The sequence below is a fragment of the Lissotriton vulgaris genome, chromosome 10, assembly GCF_964263255.1.
Source record: "Lissotriton vulgaris chromosome 10, aLisVul1.2, whole genome shotgun sequence".
Classification (NCBI taxonomy): Eukaryota; Metazoa; Chordata; class Amphibia; order Caudata; family Salamandridae; genus Lissotriton; species Lissotriton vulgaris.
Window position 1 is genome coordinate 22,609,007 of NC_141698.1, and position 25,195 is coordinate 22,634,201.

Sequence of the window (25,195 nt, forward strand, 5' to 3'; positions counted from 1 at the left end):
ACTTATTCGCTTCAAAACTGCGTAAAACCTTATTTTAATTGTGTCCCTCTAATAAGATGAGACTGACATTTAATGATAAATATATCTCTCCAAATTGTGTCCAAACAAAAAAGAAAACTCAATTACTTCTGAATTAATATCTGGTTTTATAGTAAATTAGAATGAATTGTGTAAAAAAAAATAATATATAAATATATATATATATATATATATATATATATATATATATATATATATATTTATATATATATATATATATATATATATATATATATATATATATATATGAATTGGAACAAATATAAGCACACACAAATATCAAATATACACTGTACATTTACACTTAAATTGGTGACGTGAAGTGAATACACAAATATATTTACATATCACAACACATTATATACATAACAAATGAACATATATTCAGGAGAAACATTTAAACAGAGGGAGGTATTTTTTTATGATTCAACCCAACTGGCAATCTATCTACTTAGTTTCAATTATTCTGGGTGACCATTTACAATCGATATTAAGCGTCGACGTTTCGACCCCTTTCTTTTTTGTTTGGACACAATTTGGAGATATATATTTCTCATTAAGTGCCAGTCTCATCTTCATAGAGGGACAAAATTGAAATAAGGTTGTACGCTGTTTTGAAGCGAATATGTGGCAGAACCACTGTTCCTGTAATGTACAAGTCCCCAGGTTCTGCACGCAACTGGGCGACCCCATTATTCCATACTGATTGCTCGTCACAGGCAGGTGAATGTCTAGCCTGTGATAAAACGTCCTCTGTCTGGAGTTCTCTTCATTACCAAATCCCCTTTGATTGGTGGGCGGCTGAACTGGCCACATGGTTCCCAGCACAGTGTGATCTCTTTTCTGGAATCACCTGTAGGTTGGCATCGCAACAGGCGTGCATAGTTCAGACATTGTCCATTTACCAACTCTGGAGAAAAGTCCAAAGCTTCATTCCAGCCTTTGATTTGGGAACAGAAGAGGTGGCCTTGGAGGCCAGTGAACTAGCTGATGGAAATGCATAACTAACTGAGCCTGTCCAGTGCATCCTGGCACCTTCCACGGTGATGTCACGTGAACTACTACCCCTGGAAGCACACTTACTCAAGATGGCGTCCTGCTGCACCAGTGAGCTTTGTGTGCTATGCAAACAAATGATGGACAGAAAGCTTAATAAATCATGCATTCAGCCCAGTTAAATCCATCGTGCTTTTGCTCACAATGCCACCCCAGTTTAGACCCAGCCATACGAAAATCAGTCTTGACCCTGTTCCTTATGGGAACAGTCCAGCCCGAACTGCCAGGCCAGGCCTTCCCTGGACCGGAAACAAGCATCCTGGGACGGGTTTTGGAGTATTATCCCTCATCAGCCAGGCTAGCTTAAATGCAGTGGCACAGCGAGCAAGGAACCTATGTTAAGGCATACCCATCCCACTTAGGGCAAAAAGTGCTACGCGAACAAATGATGGGCGGGTATGCATAGACGAGGGCCCGTGCTCTCCATGCCACTGGATGATGAGGGCTGTAAGCTTAAAACCGGTCCTAGGATGCTTGTTTCTAGTACAGAGAGGACCTGGCCGGGCTGTTCGGGCTGGACTGTTCCCATTGGGCCCAGGGTCAAGACTGATTTTCATATATCTGGGTCCAAACTGGAATGGCATGGTGAGCAAAAAACGATAGATTTAGGCCCAGATCTCTGTACTGGGGTGAATGTATGACATTGTTCTGCATTCTGTCCATCAATTTTTCTTTTTGCATTTGTCACCCTGAGTGGGACAGGTATGCTCAGGGTCCTGTGATCATTGCACCCCTGGAGTCAAACTAACCTGGCTGATGAGGGGTGATACCCCAAAACTGGTCCCAGGATGCTTCTTTATGGTCCAGGGAGAACCTGGTCTGGCTGTTCGGGCTGGGCTGTTCTTATAGAGAAAAGGAACCAGACTGATTTGCATATGGCTGGGTCCAAACTGGAATGGCATGGTGAGCAAAGAAACGATGGATTTAGACCCAGATTTCTGTACTGGGGTGAATGTATGACATTGTGCAGCATTCGATCAATTGATGTTTTTGCATTTGTCACCAGTGAGCCTTGGCCCTGGCTCCAGCCCCTGGTGTGCCTGCAGCTAGCATTTCCTCACCTTCTTAAGAAACCCACCGTACCATCTCTGACGGTCCCATTGCCCAGGCTGTCCCTGGAAGGCCACCTTTGCTTTAAGGCGAGTGGCCTCGATTGCAGGGTCAGGAGCGGCTAGCCCAGGGTGGCACACATGTACATTCTCCCAGGTGCAGGAACCACTAAGGTGACTTGTTTCCAGTACTCTCTACCACACTCCCTGAGTCTGATTGGAAATCTGTGAAGTCAGTGTCCTTCAAGCAATACTTGCAAACTATTTTGTTAACCCTTTGGATGCGGTCTAAATTTTCCTGCAGTGCGGGAAAATTTCACGCATGCACAAATTGGACGGCTCCCAGTCGTCCTACGCACACGCCACCCGTGACGTCGGACACTTGTTACCATGTACTTCCATCGTGTGTACAGTGCTTCAGCTGTGCTTGTGTCTCTAGTACCACACAATGAGTGTGGGCGCCTGTGGCCTGGTGAGCTGCTCCTGCCATCTCGTCTGGCTTGCTGAGACGAGTGTCAACAGAGCCAATCCTAATGGACTCGCCTGTTTCATGAAGACAAGTGACAACACATGATGCCGAACACAGGCACTTTGATGCACAGCGCCTTGACGCCCTTGGGCTAAGTTTGCGCTTTAGAAATCTAATATTCATTCATTCTTGCACACGTCCTGCGCTCACGAGCATCCGTCGTGTCTGATTTAGTCCGTTCCTGCACGTGACGAGCTCATTTGCACTTGGCGCGCGGGTGTGTCTGGGTCTTATTTTTATCTTGAAGGTGTGAGATCTCGGCTCGGCAGGTTGTCTGCTGCCGGGCTTCACTGTGTGATGCGCTCACTGCTCGGGTGGAAGGTGGAGTGTGGATTCCTGTGCGTTGCGAAGGCGGAGTGGAAGGCCTGCTGTGTGTTTTTCACGAGCTTCAGTCAACTGGAGGGTTGGTTCAGGGTAGGGCCGCACCACACGAGGGCTCTGGGCAAATTAGTCCTACACACGATGGGGCCCGGTGGCTGCGCAGGTGAACCCTTGCGCTCCGCTTGTGAGGGGGCCCGGTGTCTGTGGACCCCTGATCTCCGCTTCTGAGGGGGCCCTGTGTCTGTGGACCCTCGCTCTTCGCTTGTGAGGGGGCCCTGTGTCTGTGGACCCTCGCTCTCCGCTTGTGAGGGGGCCCTGTGTCTGTGGACCCTCGCTCTCCGCTTGTGAGGGGGCCCGGTGTCTGTGGACCCTCGCTCTCCGTTTGTGAGGGAGCCTGGTGTCTGTGGACCCTCGATCTCCGCTTGTGAGGGGGCCCGGTGTCTGTGGACCCTCGCTCTCCGCTTGTGAGGGGGCCCGGTGTCTGTGGACCCTCGCTCTCTGCTTGTGAGGGAGCCTGGTGTCTGTGGACCCTCGATCTCCGCTTGTGAGGGGGCCCGGTGTCTGTGGACCCTCGCTCTCTGCTTGTGAGGGGGCCCGGTGTCTGTGGACCCTTGCTCTCCGCTTCTGAGGGGGCCCGGTGTCTGTGGACCCTCGCTCTCCGCTTGTGAGGGGGCCCGGTGTCTGTGGACCCTCGCTCTCCGCTTGTGAGGGAGCCTGGTGTCTCTGGACCCTCGCAATCTGCTTGTGAGGGGGCCCGGTGTCTGTGGACCCTCACTCTCCGCTTGTTAGGGGGCCCGGTGTCTGTGGACCCTCGCTCTTCCCTTCTGAGGGGGCCCGGTGTCTGTGGACCCTTGCTTTCCGCTTGTGAGGGGGCCCGGTGTCTGTGGACCCTCGCTCTCCACTTGTTATGGGGCCCGGTGTCTGTGGACCCTCGCTCTCCACTTGTTAGGGGGCCCGGTGTCTGTGGACCCTCGCTCTTCCCTTCTGAGGGGGCCCGGTGTCTGTGAACCCTCTCTCTGCCTGTGAAGGGGCCTGGTGGCTGCGCAGGTGGACCTGAAAGGTATAGGAAAACCTTGTGGTTGAGCTAGTATGTGTTCAATAACCCCAAACCTCACTTGGGTAAGTAAAAGTTTGGAGTGGAGGTAAAGCGAGAGCAGCTGGCTGGTGCAGAACGATGAGTCTGGGCAAGGATGCACTGGAGCGAGTGCCCCCATAAATGATCCCACTTTGGGTCCCGTCGCTGGAGTGCATGGAGAAGGGGCCACTGGAGCTGGCTCCATGTGGCTGAGCTCCAGTGCTCCCCCAAGTCTTGCTTGTGGCAGCCTTGTCTGCAGATGGAACACAGGAGACAAATGTATATCGGCTCTTAGGGCCAGATGTTCGAAGCTATTTAGCATTTCTTATCGGAACGAATCGCTATTTCGGGACGTAAGCCTTTTGGCGTCTACAAAGGCCTAAAGGTGGTCGCATTGTGCGATTCTCTAAATAGGAAATCGCAAATAGGGAATACCTGTTTGCAGTTTTTTTTAATCACCTGTATAGAGCATTTCCTAAATGCGAAATGGGCATTTAGGAAATGCTATTACCATCGACTCCAAGTTGATAGTAACTATGTGCAATTTTGACAATTCACTTAAATGCTTTTTATTTTGTGCCATAGAGTGACCACTTGCCCCAAGGGCATTTGAGCGCTCTACGTGAGCACCATTCTATTTTCCCTCTTTGATTTAGGGGGGCCTTAGGCCCATCAGTAGAAAAACTTTTGCATTCCCAAAATTTTTAATTCCTATTAGTAAATCAATAATTAGGAAATGCAAAACCATTCGTACCTTTCGACCTTAGACCCACTGGAACGAATGGGTTTCCTAAATAGCGGTTTCCTGATAAGTGATGCCTACTCTGTAGTAATCGCTATTAGGAAATCGCTATTTGTACATTCTGTTTTACATTTCATAAATAGCGGTTTCTTAGGGTTCGCTATTTAAAAATGGAATTTTGTACATCTGGCCCTTAGTCCTGAAAGGGAGAGCTCCCGCCCAGTCAGTATGGGATGCCATATGTTTCCGGAGCTAGTTATGGGGAAGCTGGTCAATTTTCGAAAGAGAATCCCATGGGCTTTGTCCACAACCCACCTGCTTAGTCTGCAGAAATCAGCCCGAGAACACATTTCAACTCCAAAGTAAACAACTTCCTCGGAAACTATCTTAACCCCTTCGATGCTCATGACGGAACGGTTCCGTCATGAGTATCGGTTGAGCTGTGCTCATGACGGAACCGTTCCATCATGACCACGCCCATTAACATTAGTGCTCAGCACCGGGGATAAATCTGGGCAGCACGGATGTGATTAAGAGCCCAACAGGTCCACAGCTCAGCATTGCTAGCCATTTAAGGAGAGGTTGGGGTTCAGGACTGTTGCAGGTATTAGAGGCTTCCTTGTAATTTCTCGAAGTGGAGATGCCCTTTACCTTAGGAGTTAGCAGTTAGGGTTCCTGTTTAGGGTAAACTAGTGAAAGACTGGTGAGATCTCCTAGTTTATCTGATTCACCTTGTACCTTACCGCCTTGAATCTACACTAAGCCTTATCAATACTTATATGTTCCCGAGTCATAAACAGTGGTTTTGCAGCGTTAATCTTTCTGGATTCATAATGCTGTGCATTATTCCGCCATCTAGTGGTTGGGTCCGGCATTGGAGTATTTCTTCTCTTTCTTAGGTCTCGTGGCGATTACCACACGAAAGCGCAAGCGTGGTCTCGCCAGAGACCTATAGTCACCGGCTCAGCTTCCCAGAAGTCAAGAGATGGCCACACGCATAATCGGATCGGAGCGGGCCGCGCGCGTGCGTGTGCACATCTCCTGTCTCCTGGGAAGCTACAACACACACAGCCAAGCCTCCCCCTGCTTTCCCACACGCATGCGGGCACACACACACACACAGAGACACACACACGAGCGCACATACACGCACGCACACATACAGAGACATCCCCCCGCCGCACACATACAAACACGCGCACGCGCATACACAAGCGCACAGAGACCCCCCCCGCCGACCCCCTCCCCCTACAACTAAGCCCCACTCAACCCCACTCCGGACTTCTTCAGCCTCTGCGGGGCTCTCCCTCGGGCATGGGAGCCCGCGTCTCCACTGCTTCTCTGGCCAGGCACTACGTGGGTGCGGGTTTCAGAAGACTGAAGTCCCGCCCCACCACAGGTTTTGTTTTTGCCAGTGCACACGCACATCTTGTATTACATTGCTTTCGGAGCTGATGACGAGGGAGACTGGGTTTCACTTCTGACGTTACAGTTGGACTATTCAGTATTACATTTTTTTCCTCTTGCAAATGTTTAAACGGCGGGTAGCTTACATCTTTTGCTGAAAGTATACACATAGCCAATCTGAGCATCCATTTAACTCTTACATCCTGGCATCCCCGAGAGAAAGGGAGCATTGTAGTTCGTAGTTGAATTCTTGGTTCAAATCAATTAGGTTTTGTGTGAAGAATACGGAGTGGGTGGAGCCTGGAGTGTACAAGCTCAGGAACAAATCATGTCTTTTAACTAATTCCTAGACTGCAGTCTTTAGTGCAGTCTGCCTCTGAACAGGAGTGCCTGCCGGCATAACTTTTTTTGGCGGTAGGTGTTGCAGGATATTCAACCCTTAAGGTTTCAGGGTGCTGGGGGTCGTCGGGGAGATTAAGAGAGCTATTGCCCAGAGTCACATGATGCTGAGCTGCTGCCGGTGCCGAGGCTTGAATCCAGAGCTCTGCGCTCTGGATTCAGCTGTTCTGGCGGATGTGTCACACCTCTCCCACCATTTCAAATTCACCTCTAAATTCGAACACTTTTCAGAAAAAGTTGCAGTTTCCCTGATCCTTTGCCTTCTCTGGCGTAATCTCAGGAAGCCCCTGGTTCGACTGGCTGTGAAAAGTAGAAGGATTTGTTGGCAGTATGTGGATGTGAGAATATTTGCATTGATTTAAGCAGTTAATGTGTTGCCCTTGTTGTGAGAGGTAGTGAAATGATATTCCAGAAATGAGTGATTGACTTGTATGGGCGGGGGTGCCAACGGTATGGAACAAAAAGTGTAGAAGGCCTATTTTGGCTGTGAGTAATGCAGATACGCTATATAGTAAACTAAGTCTGGATAATAAACAGATTTAATTGGTGATGTTCAGGAAGGAAATTATTGACCCTGATCTATTTTGACCATAATATTGAGATTGACAGTGCTTGTATCAGACCATAGCAGCTTAGAAAGTTCTTGTATTGACCACTGTAGATTTTAGCTATCTTGAGGTGTCCCTACCCTTAAGATAAAAAGGCACACATACAGTACTTTGCAGCGTGGCATGTGTTTGCAGAAGTGCTTACTCAGTGTGATCACCTTCTGAAAGACAACAGATTGAGTGCGTTGGAGCTAAAGTTGCAACAATGCAAGTGCCTGCTGCCTACAGTGTAGTACAATTGCCCCAGTGTGTCTCTATAGTTTGATGTCCTTCATGTCACCCGTCCCTGTGCCTTGACAACATCCAGCTGTCTTTCTTTGTGTCTCGAACCACATTATCACTCAGCAGCACCACAGCACCACCACAGCATCACTCAGCACCACCACAGCATCACTCAGCGCCACCACAGCACCACTCAGCACCACCACAGCATCATGCAGCACCACCACAGCACCACCACAGCACCAGCATCACTCAGAGCCACCCCAGCATCACTCTGCACCACTCAGCACCACCACAGCACCACCCCAGCATCACTCACCGCCACCCCAGCATCACTCAGCGCCACCCCAGCATCACCACATCATCACTCAGCGCTACCCCAGCACCACCACAGCACCACTCAGCATCACCACATCATCACTCAGCACCACCACAGCATCACTCAGCATCACCACAGCATCACTCAGAGCCACCCCAGCATCACTCAGAGCCACCCCAGCATCACCCCAGCATCACTCAGCGCCACCCCAGCATCACTCAGCACCACTCAGCATCACCACATCATCACTCGGCGCTACCCCAGCATCACTCAGCACCACCACAGCACCCCTCAGCATCACCACATCATCACTCAGCGCTACCCCAGCATCACTCAGCACCACCATATTATCACTCAGCACCACCACATTATCACTCAGCACCACACAGCATCACTCAGCACCACACAGCATCACTCAGCACCACACAGCACCACTCAGCACCACCACAGCACCACTCAGCACCACCACATTATCATTCAGCACCACCACATTATCATTCAGCACCACCACATTATCACTCAGCACCACTCAGCACCACTACCACAGCACCACTACCACAGCACCACTACCACAGCACCACTCAACACCACCACAGCATCACTCAGCAGCACCACTCCGCACCACCACAGCACCACTCAGCACCGCCACAGCACCACTCAGCACCGCCACAGCACCACTCAGCACCGCCACAGCACCACCACAGCACCACTCAGCACCACTACAACACCACTCAGCACCACCACATTATCACTCAGCAGTATTGGGAGCAATGAATGAACTCTCTCTCACCCCTCTCTGCCCTCTCTCGCCCCTCTCTGCCCTCTCTCGCCCCTCTCTGCCCTCTCTCGCCCCTCTCTGCCCTCTCTCTCGCCCCTCTCTGCCCTCTCTCTCGCCCCTCTCTGCCCTCTCTCTCGCCCCTCTCTGCCCTCTCTCTCACCCCTCTCTGCCCTCTCTCTCACCCCTCTCTGCCCTCTCTCACCCCTCTCTGCCCTCTCTCTCACCCCTCTCTGCCCTCTCTCTCACCCCTCTCTGCCCTCTCTCTCACCCCTCTCTGCCCTCTCTCTCACCCCTCTCTGCCCTCTCTCTGCCCTCTCTCTCACCCCTCTCTGCCCTCTCTCTCACCCCTCTCTGCCCTCTCTCTCTCACACCTCTCTGCCCTCCCTCTCACCCCTCTCTGCCCTCCCTCTCACCCCTCTCTGCCCTCTCTCTCACCCCTCTCTGCCCTCTCTCTCACCCTCTATGCCCTCTCTCTCTCCCCTCTCTGCCCTCTCTCTCTGTCACCCCTCTCTGCCCTCTCTGTCACCCCTCTCTGCCCTCTCTGTCACCCCTCTCTGCCCTCTCTGTCACCCCTCTCTGGCCTCTCACCCCTCTCTGGCCTCTCCCTCACCCCTCTCTGGCCTGTCTCTCACCCTTGTCTGCCCTCTCTCTCACCCTTGTCTGCCCTCTCTCACCCTTGTCTGCCCTCTCTCACCCTTGTCTGCCCTCTCTCACCCTTGTCTGCCCTCTCTCACCCTTGTCTGCCCTCTCTCACCCTTGTCTGCCCTCTCTCACCCTTGTCTGCCCTCTCTCTCACCATTGTCTGCCCTCTCTCTCACCATTGTCTGCCCTCTCTCTCACCATTGTCTGCCCTCTCTCTCACCCTTGTCTGCCCTCACACTTTCATTCTTCTCTGCCCTCTCACTTTAATCCTTCTCTGCCCTCTCACTTTCATCCTTCTCTGCCTTCTCTCTCATTCTTCTCTGCCTTCTCTCATTCTTCTCTGCCTTCTCTCATTCTTCTCTGCCTTCTCTCATTCTTCTCTGCCCTCTCTCACCCTTCTCTGCCCTCTCTCACCTTTCTCTGCCCTCTCTCTCACCCTTGTCTGCCCTCTCTCACCCTTGTCTGCCCTCTCTCACCCTTGTCTGCCCTCTCTCACCCTTGTCTGCCCTCTCTCACCCTTGTCTGCCCTCTCTCACCCTTGTCTGCCCTCTCTCACCCTTGTCTGCCCTCTCTCTCACCATTGTCTGCCCTCTCTCTCACCATTGTCTGCCCTCTCTCTCACCATTGTCTGCCCTCTCTCTCACCATTGTCTGCCCTCTCTCTCACCATTGTCTGCCCTCTCTCTCACCCTTGTCTGCCCTCACACTTTCATTCTTCTCTGCCCTCTCACTTTAATCCTTCTCTGCCCTCTCACTTTCATCCTTCTCTGCCTTCTCTCATTCTTCTCTGCCTTCTCTCATTCTTCTCTGCCCTCTCTCACCCTTCTCTGCCCTCTCTCACCCTTCTCTGCCCTCTCTCTCACCCTTGCCTGTCCTCTCACCCCTCTCTGGTCTCTCTTTCACCATTCTCTACCCTCTCTCTCATCCTTCTCTGCCCTCACTCTCATCCTTCTCTGCCCTCTCTCTCATCCTTCTCTGCCCTCTCTCTCATCCTTCTCTGCCCTCTCTCTCATCCTTCTCTGCCCTCTCTCTCATCCTTCTCTGCCCTCTCTCTCATCCTTCTCTGCCCTCTCTCTCATCCCTCTCTGGCCTCTCTCATCCTTCTCTGTCCTCTCTCTCATCCTTCTCTGCCCTCTCTCACCCTTGTCTGCCCTCTCTCTCATCCTTCTCTGCCCTCTCTCTCATCCTTCTCTGCCCTCTCTCTCATCCTTCTCTGCCCTCTCTCATCCTTCTCTGCCCTCTCTCTCACCCTTGCCTGTCCTCTCACCCCTCTCTGGCCTCTCACCCCTCTCTGGCCTCTCTCACCCCTCTCTGGCCTCTCTCATCCTTCTCGGCCCTCTCTCTCATCCTTCTCTCTTATCCTTCTCTGCCCTCTCTCTCACCCTTGCCTGTCCTCTCACCCCTCTCTGGCCTCTCTTTCACCATTCTCTGCCCTCTCTCTCACCCTTCTCTGCCCTCTCTCTCACCCTTGCCTGTCCTCTCACCCCTCTCTGGCCTCTCTTTCACCATTCTCTGCCCTCTCTCTCATCCTTCTCTGCCCTCTCTCACCCTTCTCTGCCCTCTCTCTCACCCTTCTCTGCCCTCCCTCACCCCTCTCTGTCCTCTCTCTCACCCCTCTCTTCTTTCTCTCTCATCCCTCTTTAGCCTCTCATCCTTCTCTGCCCTCTCTCTCATCCTTCTCTGCCCTCTCTCTCATCCTTCTCTGCCCTCTCTCTCATCCTTCTCTGCCCTCTCTCTCATCCTTCTCTGCCCTCTCTCTCATCCCTCTCTGGCCTCTCTCATCCTTCTCTGTCCTCTCTCTCATCCTTCTCTGCCCTCTCTCACCCTTGTCTGCCCTCTCTCTCATCCTTCTCTGCCCCCTCTCTCTCATCCTTCTCTGCCCTCTCTCTCATCCTTCTCTGTCCTCTCTCACCCTCTCTGTCCATACTCTGCCCTCTCACCCTTGTGTGCCCTCTCTTGCACATACCTCCTCCTGCCCTCAGCAGGCCGTGACCCCTCTGATACCCCCTCCTGTAGCGCGTGCCCTGGCCGTGTCACGCGCCTCTCCCCATCTCACGCATCCTTTCTCTCTCGCAGGTGCGCGTGGACGGGCCCCAGGACGCCCTGCTGTACGAGACGGTGCCGGTGGTGGAGGGAAGACCCATCCTGAGAGACATGGTGTTCAGCCCGGACCATCTGTCCATCTATCTCCTGAGTGACAAGCAGGTGAGCCCGCAGGGGGAGGGGGGCACAGAGCCTGGGGGATATCATTAACCACTGTATTGATCAGTTAAGCCAAGGCTAGAGTTTCAAGCTTTAGGCTGATTGATTATCAGATGAACTGCTCAGTCCTTTGTGGTGGTTTTGTGTCCTGAAGAGACTTTTGCGCCAGCAGGCCCTGGCAGGAGCAGAGACAGTTCTTCTAAACCAAATTAAAGTGTAGTTAAATGCATAGAGGTCCAGCACTATACAGCATATTGTTCAGTTTCCACATCAAAGTTCACGACCGTGAGCACACGGAAAGACATCCAAATCCAAGACGTGCTTCCTGAGAAGGATTTTCTTTATTTTTCTTTAAATGATTTTTCTTTATTTTCTCAAAGGCAAAGATTCAGAGCCCAAGCGTTTCGTCTCCCAAAGAGACTGCTTCAGGGCTTCACAGTGTGACACAAAGTAAATTCATATAGATGTGTCTCGGAGGCCTCTGTGGCACAGATAGCAAGAGGGAGTTTACAAACACCCCGATCAATAAAGGAACAAGGGGGCAAAACCCCTGAGCCACCGACCACGTGACTCACACAAATGCGTTTTTAAAAAGCCTGGGAGGAGTTTTGGAAACTGGCTATCTGTGCACCCCTCTGTTCGGTGACTGTTCAGGTTTCTTTCCTGACCGGGATGCACTGGCCTAGAGCCAGTCTCTGAAGGGGACCCTGCCGCGAAGGACCCCTCTGTGTGCTCGCTCAGCCCAGCATATTTTGTCCAAATGTCCTCAGAAGCGAAGTGCCACCGGCGTCTTAGGACAGAGTGTGAGATGCATTCTGTAATGTCACCGTCCTGCTATTGCACAGTGACCCCAATCTCAACTGGTCAGATGTGTAATAAAGTATTACAAGTGGAGAGGTGTGGTGTAGCGGCCAGGGCAGCTGACTTCGGAGCACAGGGTTCACGGTTCGATTCCCCGGCTCTGGTGGCAGCTCAGCCCAGCACCATGTGACTCTGGGCAATAGCTCACTTAATTTCCACGACGGCCCATAGCGCCTTGAGACCCGTAAGGGTGAGTACTTCGCGCTTTACAAATACGGATTTACATTTATTGTGAAATCTCCGGACAGTGGATCCCGTCTTGTTTGCTGACCTGCTCACGGCTCACCTTTCGTCTCGCTCTACTCCAAGTGCGAATCCTGGACCTCGAACGATGCCTCAAATGTTCCCTACGACCAGTGGTTACTGACATCATTAGCCTGTTCTAGGATCAGAGTCTGTCCATGCAGAACATGAGCCCTCTCCGCTGACGATTACCACTACTTACGACGGTCTGTGTATCTGGTGAGCCAGAAGGGCTGGGTTCACACCCTCTTTGTAAAGCTTTCTTTGCACATTTCTTATAAGAAGCATGTAATACGTAGGACTAGCGAACCATACCCTTGCAGCGCTCCTGTCCATCTCTACCAACATAAGAGAACCACCCTGACCTCTGGCCCACCGGCACTACTTAAGAAACCGCGACAGCCGTGCAGTGGATACACTCTGGAGCACCCTTGTAACCCTCACTGCTACCCTACCCAGCAAAAGTCATGGTAAAGATGGTAAACAAATGCCCACGTCACGATTCAGACCCAACCACAGCACAGAGACCATGCGTCCACCACCATGGTTGACATCCCGATGAACACGCAAAAAGAACAATTGATGGACAGAATGCAGAACAATGTCATACATTCACCACAGTACAGAGATCTGGGCCTAAATCCATCGTTTTTTGCTCCCCATGGCATTCCTGTTTTGACCCAGCCATATGCAAATCAGTCTTGACCCTGTGCCCCATGGGAACAGTCCAGTCCGAAATGCCAGGGCAGGTCCACCCTGGACTGGAAACAAACATCCTAGGACCGGTTTTGGGCTTTCAGCCCTCATCAGCCAGGATAGCTTGACTCCAGTGGCATGGAGAGCAAGGGACCCACGTCTGGGCATACCCGGCGCACTTGGGGTGACAAATGCAAAAAGAGCAATTGATGGAAAGAATGCAGAACAATGTCATACGTTCACCCCAGTACAGAGATCTGGGCCTAAATCCATTTTTGATCACGGGCAGAGGTGGCGCGGCAGCCCTCATCCTACTGGGTTTTTCCACAGCCTTCGACCATATCTCCCACCCCATCCTTATCCAACAACTGCTTGAAGCCGGCATCCAAGGTCCGGCACTTTGCTGGGTTTGCTCCTTCCTGACAGGCCGCACCCAGTTTGCCAGCCTGGCTCCCTTCACCTCAGATGCCGCCAACCTCAGCTGTGGAGCCTCACTCGCCATCATCAGCCGCACCCTACGGAATCAACCCCATATTCTGCCTCCGACAAGATGCCAAACACCACAACCAAATTCTTTATTTGCTTGACTAAAGTCACCCGGTGGATGGAAGCCAACTACCTCAACACAGACAGGATGAAGTGGAAATCTTCAGGAAAAACATCCCGCTCTGGGACTCCGCCTCGTGGCCTACCAAACTCGGGCGTACATCCTTCTCAACCACCAAAGCAGAGAACCTTGGAATGGTGATCGACAACCCGTTTACCATGACCAACCAAGTGAATGCAGGCTCAGACTCCTGATTCAAACCACTCAAGATGCTTCAAAAATGTCCAAATGGCTCCCAACCAACACTCGCAGAACCGTTACCTAAGCCCTCGTCTCCAGCAAGGTGGACTACAGCCGCAAAGTTTATGCTGGAATTGGCGCTTAACTGACCAGAAGAGTCCGGCCCATGCAAAACTCTGCAGCTAGGCTCGCCTCCAACCGCCCACCCTGAACTCGCATCACCCAACACCTCAAGGAGCTCCGGAGGCTCTCCGCCCTCAAACGAGCACCCACACACACATACAAAGCCTTACACAACCCTGGCCCCACGTACCTCAACAACTGCATAAGCTTCCACAAACCTACCAGACCCCTCCACTCAACCAAACTCCTACCCACACACACACACCACCTGCATACCCAGATCCAGCGATGGTGCCTTCTCCTACGTCACAGCCAGAGCCCGGAGTGACTTGCCCTTCACTACCTTCTCCTCGGTTCTTGAATTCTGCAGGAAGCTGAAGGCCTGGTTCTTCCCCTAGCCCCAACCCTGGCTCGGCCTGTACAGCTGCTGCTTCAGGATACCCTCACGGGTGAGCTATGCGCTATACAAATACGCATACCATCTGAATGAAGCCGCCCCACAGCTCAAGGCCTTTTAAGTGCCATGGAGTGCACAGCGGGCTGAGCGGGTTCTGTGGGGGCGCGAGGACGGCCTGGTCTCAAATGAAGGGTTCCATGGAAATGGAAGAAAGACTCGCTCCACCCCCGCCATAAGGCGCAGTGTAATTCCCTGGGCTTTGTTCTCTGGCCACTCCCTGTCTGGACTGCTTGTTGCTAACGAGCCCTGAAGCTGTATGCACTGCTTTTGATGGAAGCACTCAGTAGGAATTTTAAGATAACTAAATAAATAGATTTCCCCTGAAATCCGTACTGTTCCTGCCCTGGGAGTTGTTTGTCCAGGGCCTGTGGGGTGGAGTAGGCGTGGACTCGTATGTAGGGTTAGCAGGAGGGGTCGCCAGCGTGGGATTGAATCGGTGGCCTCTTGCAGGGCCTCGATTTATCCTAGATTATCGCTAATGTGAGTTAGTACTTCAGCTGCAGTGCGCCGAGATCAAAGGTCAGAGGGCGCAGGGGTTATCTCCAGCCTTGTGAAGTAATACCTGGGCTCCCTTTAACTCTGCCGCTGCCTCCTTAAGCGACATTTGCATCACTGGTGGTATACAGCCCCCCCCCCGGAGGGTTCAGTGGGGTGAGGGGTGGTCGAGGAGGGCAAAGGTTATCGGTTATTAATACCTGTGTCTGGGACTCGGAGTCTGGCAGTTACACGTCAGATGCTGTGTATCTGTTACTAACTGCTGGGGCACTCGAGGTCAGTTCAGGAGGATTGGTGTGAATGAACAACTGTGCTGGTGCACTCAGGTGAGCTACGGGTGGTGTGTGATATTAGAACAACTGTGCTGGTGCACTCAGGTGAGCTACGGGTGGTGTGTGTGATTAGAACAACTGTGCTGGTGCACTCAGGTGAGCTATGGGTGGTGTGTGTGATTAGAACAACTGTGCTGGTGCACTCAGGTGAGCTAAGGGTGGTATGTGTGATTTAACAACTGTGCTGGTGCACTCAGGTGAGCGAAGGGTGGTATGTGTGATTAAACAACTGTGCTGGTGCACTAAGGTGAGCTACGGGTGATATGTGTGATTAAACAACTGTGCTGGTGCACTCAGGTGAGCTAAGGGTGGTATGTGTGATTTAACAACTGTGCTGGTGCACTCAGGTGAGCGAAGGGTGGTATGTGTGATTAAACAACTGTGCTGGTGCACTAAGGTGAGCTAAGGGTGGTATGTGTGATTAAACAACTGTGCTGGTGCACTCAGGTGAGCTACGGGTGGTGTGTGTGATTAAACAACTGTGCTGGTGCACTCAGGTGAGCTAAGGGTGGTATGTGTGATTTAACAACTGTGCTGGTGCACTCAGGTGAGCTACGGGTGGTGTGTGTGATTAAACAACTTTGCTGGTGCACTCAGGTGAGCTAAGGGTGGGATGTGTGATTAAACAACCGTGCTGGTGCACTCAGGGGAGCTAAGGGTGGGATGTGTGATTAAACAACTGTGCTGGAGCACTAAGGTGAGCTACGGGTGGTATGTGTGATTAAACAACTGTGCTGGTGCACTCAGGTGAGCTAAGGGTGGGATGTGTGATTTATTAACTGTGCTGGAGCACTAAGGTGAGCTACGGGTGGTGTGTGTGATTAAACAACTGTGCTGGTGCACTCAGGTGAGCTAAGGGTGGTATGTGTGATTAAACAACTGTGCTGGAGCACTAAGGTGAGCTACGGGTGGTGTGTGTGATTAAACAACTGTGCTGGTGCACTCAGGTGAGCTAAGGGTGGGATGTGTGATTTATTAACTGTGCTGGAGCACTAAGGTGAGCTACGGGTGGTGTGTGTGATTAAACAACTGTGCTGGTGCACTCAGGTGAGCTAAGGGTGGGATGTGTGATTAAACAACTATGCTGGAGCACTAAGGTGAGCTACGGGTGGTGTGTGTGATTAAACAACTGTGCTGGTGCACTCAGGGGAGCTAAGGGTGGGATGTGTGATTAAACAACTGTGCTGGAGCACTAAGGTGAGCTACGGGTGGTATGTGTGATTAAACAACTGTGCTGGTGCACTCAGGTGAGCTAAGGGTGGGATGTGTGATTTATTAACTGTGCTGGAGCACTAAGGTGAGCTACGGGTGGTGTGTGTGATTAAACAACTGTGCTGGTGCACTCAGGTGAGCTAAGGGTGGTATGTGTGATTAAACAACTGTGCTGGAGCACTAAGGTGAGCTACGGGTGGTGTGTGTGATTAAACAACTGTGCTGGTGCACTCAGGTGAGCGAAGGGTGGTATGTGTGATTAAACAACTGTGCTGGTGCACTAAGGTGAGCTAAGGGTGGTATGTGTGATTAAACAACTGTGCTGGTGCACTCAGGTGAGCTAAGGGTGGTATGTGTGATTAAACAACTGTGCTGGTGCACTCAGGTGAGCTACGGGTGGTGTGTGTGATTAAACAACTTTGCTGGTGCACTCAGGTGAGCTAAGGGTGGGATGTGTGATTAAACAACTGTGCTGGTGCGCTACGGGTGGTGTGTGTGATTAAACAACTGTGCTGGTGCACTCAGGGGAGCTAAGGGTGGGATGTGTGATTAAACAACTGTGCTGGAGCACTAAGGTGAGCTACGGGTGGTGTGTGTGATTAAACAACTGTGCTGGTGCACTCAGGTGAGCTAAGGGTGGGATGTGTGATTTAACAACTGTGCTGGTGCACTAAGGTGAGCTACGGGTGGTGTGTGTGATTTAACAACTGTGCTGGTGCACTAAGGTGAGCTAAGGGTGGTATGTGTGATTAAACAACTGTGCTGGTGCACTCAGGTGAGCTAAGGGTAGTATGTGTGATTTAACAACTGTGCTGGTGCACTCAGGTGAGCGAAGGGTGGTATGTGTGATTAAACAACTGTGCTGGTGCACCAAGGTGAGCTACGGGTGGTGTGTGTGATTAAACAACTGTGCTGGTGCACTAAGGTGAGCTACGGGTGGTATGTGTGATTTAACAACTGTGCTGGTGCACTCAGGTGAGCGAAGGGTGGTATGTGTGATTAAACAACTGTGCTGGTGCACTAAGGTGAGCTAAGGGTGGTATGTGTGATTAAACAACTGTGCTGGTGCTCTAAGGTGAGTTAAGGGTGATGTGTGTGTTATTTAACATTTGTGCTAGTGCCCTCAGGCCAGCCGAGGGTGGTGTGTGTGAATTAACACCTGCGCCACGATGCTCAGAAGTTGGGTACATTTGGAATGTATAAACTAACACCTGTGCCAGGGCTCTCGCAGCCAAGTGGAGGTGTTATGGTATGGGTGGATTAATGCTCGTGTTGGGACAGTCGGAGGTCAGGGGAGCTCGGCCCATTGATGCATGTGCTGGGACCCTGGACTCCTGTCGTGACCGGCTGGCTGAAATGTTGTGTGAGGTGAGGATAATGAGGGACAGTTTAACTCACGCCCCCTCTCTCACTCCTCAGGTGAGCCGGGTTCCTGTGGAACAGTGTGAACAGTATCAGACCTGCTCGGACTGCCTGGGGTCCGGGGACCCCCACTGCGGCTGGTGTGTCCTCCATAACAAGTAAGTGCTTAGGGCTGCTGCGCTACGTGCATTACCAGGCACCCCCAAGTGCAAGCTTGCACCCCTTATTTGTAAAACACTGACTACTAGCCCATCCAGAGGCCGCCTACATCTCGGCATACCATTTCAGTATCCGGCAGACACGTCAACCTGGAACGCAAAGACTACAAAATGGCGACCAAATGGAATTCCAAAAAATGTATATTGAAGCTGTTTTGTACTAGTAAAAGGCACTAGCACGTAGAGACCCTCCTGAGTCCAGGGGTGAAGTTGTTTCAGGTAGGGGACTGTGGGAGGAGAGAGCTACTCTTCCATTCTAGTTTCTGTTTCATGTTTAAAATATTTACAGGAGGTTTTTAAAGTTACTTTGAATTCGGAGATTTTGGGAGATTTCATTGTGGTGTAATTGTTTAAGCGTTTTTCAAAATCATATTAATAATAGTATTACTATTTAATAATGTGTCGTCATTTTATCTTATTTTCTCCAACACTCTTGGTCATTTTTTTGCACTCTTTGTCATTTTTTTGCACTCTTTGTCATTTTTTTGCATTCTTTAAGGTCAACATCCTCTCGAGGAGACCTCTTTTGCTGTTTTAAGCTGGCACAGCATTTCTCCGTGGCTTGTCTTTGTGGATTGATCACTTGATGATCCAGGGTACTTTGTTATGAGAAAGCCCTCTTGCAAGAAGGAAAGGTTTATTGGACCAAGGTTTATCTTGGAGTGCTCAGCTCCAGGTCTGCATAGGTTTGTGGTGTTGGAGGTTAGTTCCCTTCCAGTAGGCTCTCATGCATCATAGGATCTACATTGATGGCGCTAAATGTTAAAATGCTTGAGGGGACCCCGGAACTCTTCATATCAATATAATTATCCAAATATGAATGCAAAGGGTGAAAAGTCCAGCATGCCCAGATGTTGAATAGCGCCCTCGAAAATCCTATTACATGCACGATTTTCTGAATTTTGGATTGTATGTACCACCAAAATCCCATTCCCAAATGTACACTGCAGTACCCCGCACAGAAGCAGCTACCTACATGCCTAAGTAATGAGGAAACGCGTAGTATGATAGGCTTACCTTGTTAAAGTACCACTGCAATGAAGCTTTGTTCTGGAAGTTACCTCACAGCCAGTTCTTTTTTCTGCCTGAGATCCTGGAACACATTTTTTTTTAATACCTTTCCGAATTCATTCTATTTTCTTGTCTCTACATTTTTAACATCTAGCCGGCAAATTAAAACCTTTTTCGCCTATTCCTCAAAATGTTCTGGTCAGAATTCCTTTGTTTGTAAAGTGTCCTTGTGCCTGCCATCTTCACATTTTGTCGAGGAATGTGAATTTTACCCACACATGTCAAAAAGTACCCTGTAGGACCATAAGGGCGTAAGGCTGCATGGCAAATTTGAAAAGCTGAAAAAGAGAATAAAGGCTAAAAAAGCTCTACAGGGAATGCTTTGCTACCACTGCGATGGTGTCTACAACCCCTAAGGATGCTCACAGATGGCGATCCAGGGAAAGGATTTCAGAAAAAGGGGAAAAAAGGACAAAACTGTACTTCATATTCCCATTGCATCAATGTCATCCCCCAAGTGTCGACGGAAGACATTGACCAAACATGTTCTCCTTCGAGAGCTAGCTTGACGTCGAAACTTCTCCAAGCGAATCAGTAAGTATTCACCATTGAAGGTACTCCAGGCACACACATGCGTCTCCTTTGATGTAGATTGTGTCCCTCTGGTTGATGTCAATACATCAATCACTTGCGGCACTGAAGCAGGTAGGACACCGTTTGATGTCACCCAAATCAGCGTTGAAAATATTGATCTTTACACCAGAGGTGGAGCATACATCAAAGAAAATATTGAGTTTGTCGCTGCTGAGTCGGTACCCCACCACTTTTAGGACCCCCCAGGGTTTGTAATACCGGCAGACGATTCTCAGTAAACTCCTCAAACTTCTAAATCTTCCACCTCCCCTGAGGATGGTATCAAGGCAGACTTTGATATTTTTACTTCGAATTTTGCTTTTGATACCTAGATCTCCTGGAGGCATGATCCTTCGTAGGTCACCTCCATCTCTTACGGGATGCAGAGTATCTATGCACATCAAAGAAGTGCAGAAGAATCCGGTCACCATCTCCTCCCATTCCTCATTCTTGCACACACTCTTGGTCTCAAGAGGCTCGTAAACACCCTCCTCTCGCGCAGGTTCAGCATCTAGCATCCCTCCCATGGATGACATCGCCTCATTTTACGCTAGGAGGAGGGGAGCATCTAAATTGGACATTCCATTGGAGGGATTTATAATGGAGACGCTCCAACCTTGAGAATCTCCAAAATCCTCTCTCCCACTGGAGTCAGGCTTATTGGCAGCAGTGGAAGTCCCATTCCTAACACTGTTAACAAGCATTTACAATGCAATGGTTTCGCCTTTGTTAAAGTTAGAGCTATTGGCATTGCTCTTGACATTATTTTTATTTATGTATTTTTTAACATAAATAAATGGCATTGTCATTTACAATGCCACTAGCTTTATCTCTCGCAAATGACACACACAGAGCCCCCCCCACACACACAGCCACACAAAGCTCCCCACACACACAGCCGCACAAAGCTCCCCACACACACAGCCGCACAAAGCTCCCCACACACACAGCCACACAAAGCTCCCCACACACACAGCCACACAAAGCTCCCCACACACACAGCCACACAAACCTCCCCACACACACAGCCACACAGAGCCCTCCACACACACCCACATGGCACAAGCAGGCAACAGGGGCACACTGAGGCACAAGCAGGCAACAGGGGCACACGGACGCACAAGCAGGCAACAGGGGCACACTGAGGCACAAGCAGGCAACAGGGGCACACGGAGGCACAAGCAGGCAACAGGGGCACACGGAGGCACAAGCAGGCAACAGGGGCACAAGCAGGCAACAAGGGCACACGGAGGCACAAGCAGGCAACAGGGGCACACGGAGGCACAAGCAGGCAACAGGGGCGCACAAGCAGGCAACAGGGGCACGAAAACTGAGGCACAAGCAGGCGACAGGGGCACACGGAGGCACAAGCAGGCAACAGGGGCACACGGAGGCACAAGCAGGCAACAGGGGCGCACAAGCAGGCAACAGGGGCACGAAAACTGAGGCACAAACAGGCGACAGGGGCACACGGAGGCACAAGCAGGCAACAGGGGCACACGGAGGCACAAGCAGGCAACAGGGTCAGGAAAACAAGCACAAGCAGGCAAAAGGGTCACAAGCAGGAATTGTAATTTAGACGGGGCTGAAGTGGAGAACGGTCAGTAGGGAAGTAGTGTGGCTGGTGCAGTGGTACCAAGTGGTACCAATTATTCTGCAATTGACACTTGCTTTATTCCCACCTTTCTGTTTACAGACTACACTCCGAGCTACTGTAGTGGCAGTATCCTCTGAGCTCGTGTCGCAGAGCTGCCAGGTGGCGCAATGTATATTCAAGAGCACGTATGGGCCCCTATGTATAATATAGTCTCAGCGTGAAAGCAGCAAAATACAAAAAATATGTATGATTACAGCTTTACAGATGAACAGCAGTAAAGATGCATGATTAGAAATAGTGAGTTTAAACTACTAGTGTGAACTTTTTGGGTGTGTTCCTGCCTAATCAAATATATGAAGAATGCTACCTTTTTTTACTGGATCTGTACTATAAATGTATTAAAATGTGTTTTATTGGAATACAAATAGCTTAATTAAATCCCTCCTTCAGAAACAAAAAGAGTAGCTTTGGGTTCAAAAAGAAGGTTGTGTGCTAAAGGTCACACTGTGTGACAGAGCTTGGGTATAGTAGTCGTTTTACAAAGTGCACTTAAGACGAAGCTGGTTTAGCATTTACTGTATTTTTGTAGGGACCTTGTATGTAGGAGACCTGTTTGTACCTTAGTAAATATGGGCCAAAGCTTTAACGACTCACTCATCGAAACAGTTTGCTAATCCTGCCACTATTTAATTAAATTCCAGAAAAAATATGTAATGCGTTTTTAAAGACCACTTGCTGATGGCAGCTGCGTCCTTTGCCATGGTGGTCCCCTGTCATGCTCCATAAATGGCACATGCCATCCAGGTTACTTTGGAGGGTGGCACAGGGGCACAGCGTGGCGATCTCTTTCACGCAGAGGGACGGTTTCAAGACCTCAACAAAGAGAGGCATTCGCCCCTCCATGCCCCCTGCCCCCTGCGGGGGGCGTGTCACAACTAGCAGGCCTGGCGTGCACCAAGCACATCTGTCACTTGTGAGGAAATAAATGGCTCTCCGTGTGGCCAATGGGCTGGCAGTGACTCAGGAGGTCAGCCAACCATGGCAGCCCACCAGCACCTGCCGCCATTTACGCGACACCCCGGCCAGCACGCACAAAGCCAGGCCGCACTCTCTGAACCCGGATCACCAAGGGGTGACCTAAGGCACACAAAACATCCCCCCCAAGGAAGGTTGGCATTTGGAACCCCCCACCCAGCCTTTGTTACAGCGTGGCCCTACACCAATGTCTGCCAAAAAACACCTGCATTACCATAATGTCTGTGCGGGTTCAATGTGCTAAATTACATTAACGCATCTCTCTCCTGCATACATACACAGAACCGTCTGCTTCAGAAACGTGTTTCTAAAACTCCCGTCAAAGTTTTATCTCTCTACTTTGGTTTCCAGTTGATTTTCCCATACTACAAACGGGCTGCGTTAAACCTCTTTACTTCAGGTGTGTATCTTGTGTACAATATGTGATCTCTTTACTCGCTCTCTGATTAACCTGTAGCAGTTAGAATCAAGGAAAGGCGAACTCCCCGTTTCATCCTTCCGAGGTCGATACCCCAACCATCATGCAAACGGGTGATAGTAACACCTGTTATGTACAGCGCCTATTGGTGGCAAAAAGTGCAACATTAAGCGCTGTAAATAATATTTCATGCTGGCTCCTACTCAGCCCCCAGGTGCCTTCCGTCAACCTCAAAAATTGAGCCCCATCAGGACCACGGATCACCTCTTTCCTAAAGATGCTTTGCACAGCTGTGCACAGGAAGGCTCAAACAACAGGCAGAATTTTTGGCTGTCTTCCTTGGAGGAGTCTTCTTTGGGGAACAGAGTAAATAAAAGACCATGGCGGGGATATTAACCTTGTCTTAAAACATAAAAAATTAGCCTGGTCTTAAAACATAGCCCGAGTCCAGTGCCCCTGGGCGCTGCCCCCAACTGCTGCTCTATGAAAGAGGACAATGCTCCTCTGCCTTCAGCCTTTGCAATGAAAGTCTGACGCGAACGTCCAAGATTCAACGTGGCAGCGCTGTTTTGCCTCAGATATAACTGGCGCCAACGGCCCCTCTGGCACGGCCCGACAGCCCCACCTGGCTGCAGCCACCTCAGTGTTTTTAATCACCAAGGGCATCAGCTGGCGATAGGTCTCAGAACCCCCGCCTGCCACGTGCACCCGTTTGTCCTTCACGAAACCTGCGCGCGCCACCTCAGTGCTGCGGCCTCCAGAGCTGCACAGGAACCCGGAAGAGAGGCCCCGCAGCGGGGACTCCTGGTGTTGATCCTGGGTGTGCTCTAAATGTGCTTCCGCCTCAAGACCGAGACACATACTAGATTGTGACATCGCACATTCACGGACCCGTGACTATTTCCCATAGTACAGCTCTACCATCCCTCAGAACTAATTATACATAAACTGCGATAGTAACTGGAAATATTGATTTATGCTAGAACGCTTCTTGAAGTTACTAAGGATATACGAACATAAAGTCGTATCTTTTCATAAAATGAATAACTCTGCTTGGACAATATTTTATTGTGAGACACAAGTGCTGCACGAATTAAGCATTAACAACCTCCCCCCCCCCCCCATGACTCCTTACCTAAATGAGAACCCATCCTATACCAGCCAAAAACTCCAGGTCCCAGATTGCATGAATTAAAAAAAAAGATAAAATGCCTAAGGTTGTAAAGGTCTGCTGGCAAGGTGCAGTAAGTCCCAGGGAAGCTTGAAGGTGTCCGGAGAGGTGCAAGAAAGTCAGCGGCCACACATCCCAGGACTTCGAGGGGCAGGAGGTGGGCAGCGGAGCGGCAGCCAAGAACCCGGTGCGGATGAGGGACTTTGCCGCGCTTCGCGGTGCCTTGGACGGGTGAAATCCCGACTCCCTGCCAAGTCTCACGCTTCCCGCGTGAGACGCGATCGGCCCGGTCGGGTCTTGTAGAGCGGATGGCCCCCCTGGTCTACAGGACCCACTCGGGGGGGAACCACCGACCTCAGGGCTATCCAGGGGGAGGGAAGGCCCAAGGACCCAGCGCCGCCTCAGTCACGCGGGCGGGGGCTTCGTTTGCAGCCTGCTGGACCCGACCGCTAAAGGATTCCAGCGGGAGGGGCTGGAGCGCTCTCGCAGCGCGGAGCTGCAGGCAGGCAGAGAGACACAGAGCGGTGCGAGTCAGCGGGAAGGGGCGGCTCGCACCGCGGGGGATATCAACAATACCTTGGCACTTGCAGGCAGGCTGGCAACCCCAAAACCAAGGGGGGAAACAAACGTTGCGGGCCCCGAGCCCGATGATAGTCTCGGTGGCGGCTTTTCTCCGGGGACAGATGCGACACGGGGCAGGAGAGACGTAGAAGTGCCGGCAATGCCGGACCAGACACGGGGGCGTTCCCGGCGTCGCGTGACGTCGGCAAAAGCCAAAGAATGTCGGGAACGCCCCCGTGTCTGGTCCGGCATTGACGGACAGGCCCCTCGTCCAATGGCAAGGCTCCGTTTACGGAGCCAGCCAATCAAGGACGAGGGCCGAACAAAAGCCACACTACAGTTCTCAACAGGATTTCGCCTGCGCGGAAAAGCTGCGCAGAGCGCAGCTTCCGCTAGGCGAAACCTAAAAAGGGGTAGAAACGTGCAAGTGTGTTCTTTAAAATCACATTGGCTTGTTTTGTGCTCGCTCACAAACAGTGCAAAGCTGCCACTGAGTTTGCATCCATTGGTTTCTAAGCCTCTCCTGCCTTGCTTAGTCTTCTATCCTACTTGGAATGAGGCTATTAGTTGACTTTTGCCTTGTTTGTTTCTCTTTA

At 50.9% G+C, this 25,195-nt stretch overlaps 1 protein-coding gene across 1 annotated transcript in view; it reads left to right on the forward strand.

Moving 5' to 3' along the window:
• PLXNA3 (plexin A3) overlaps nucleotides 1-25,195 on the forward strand; it is a 522,917-nt gene that overhangs the window by 207,992 nt on the left and 289,730 nt on the right. Inside the window, exons 4-5 of the mRNA XM_086940293.1 lie at nucleotides 11,262-11,390; nucleotides 18,013-18,113. Of these exons, the coding sequence (XP_086796419.1) occupies nucleotides 11,262-11,390; nucleotides 18,013-18,113 (230 nt within the window). The remainder of the gene's footprint in view (nucleotides 1-11,261; nucleotides 11,391-18,012; nucleotides 18,114-25,195) is intronic.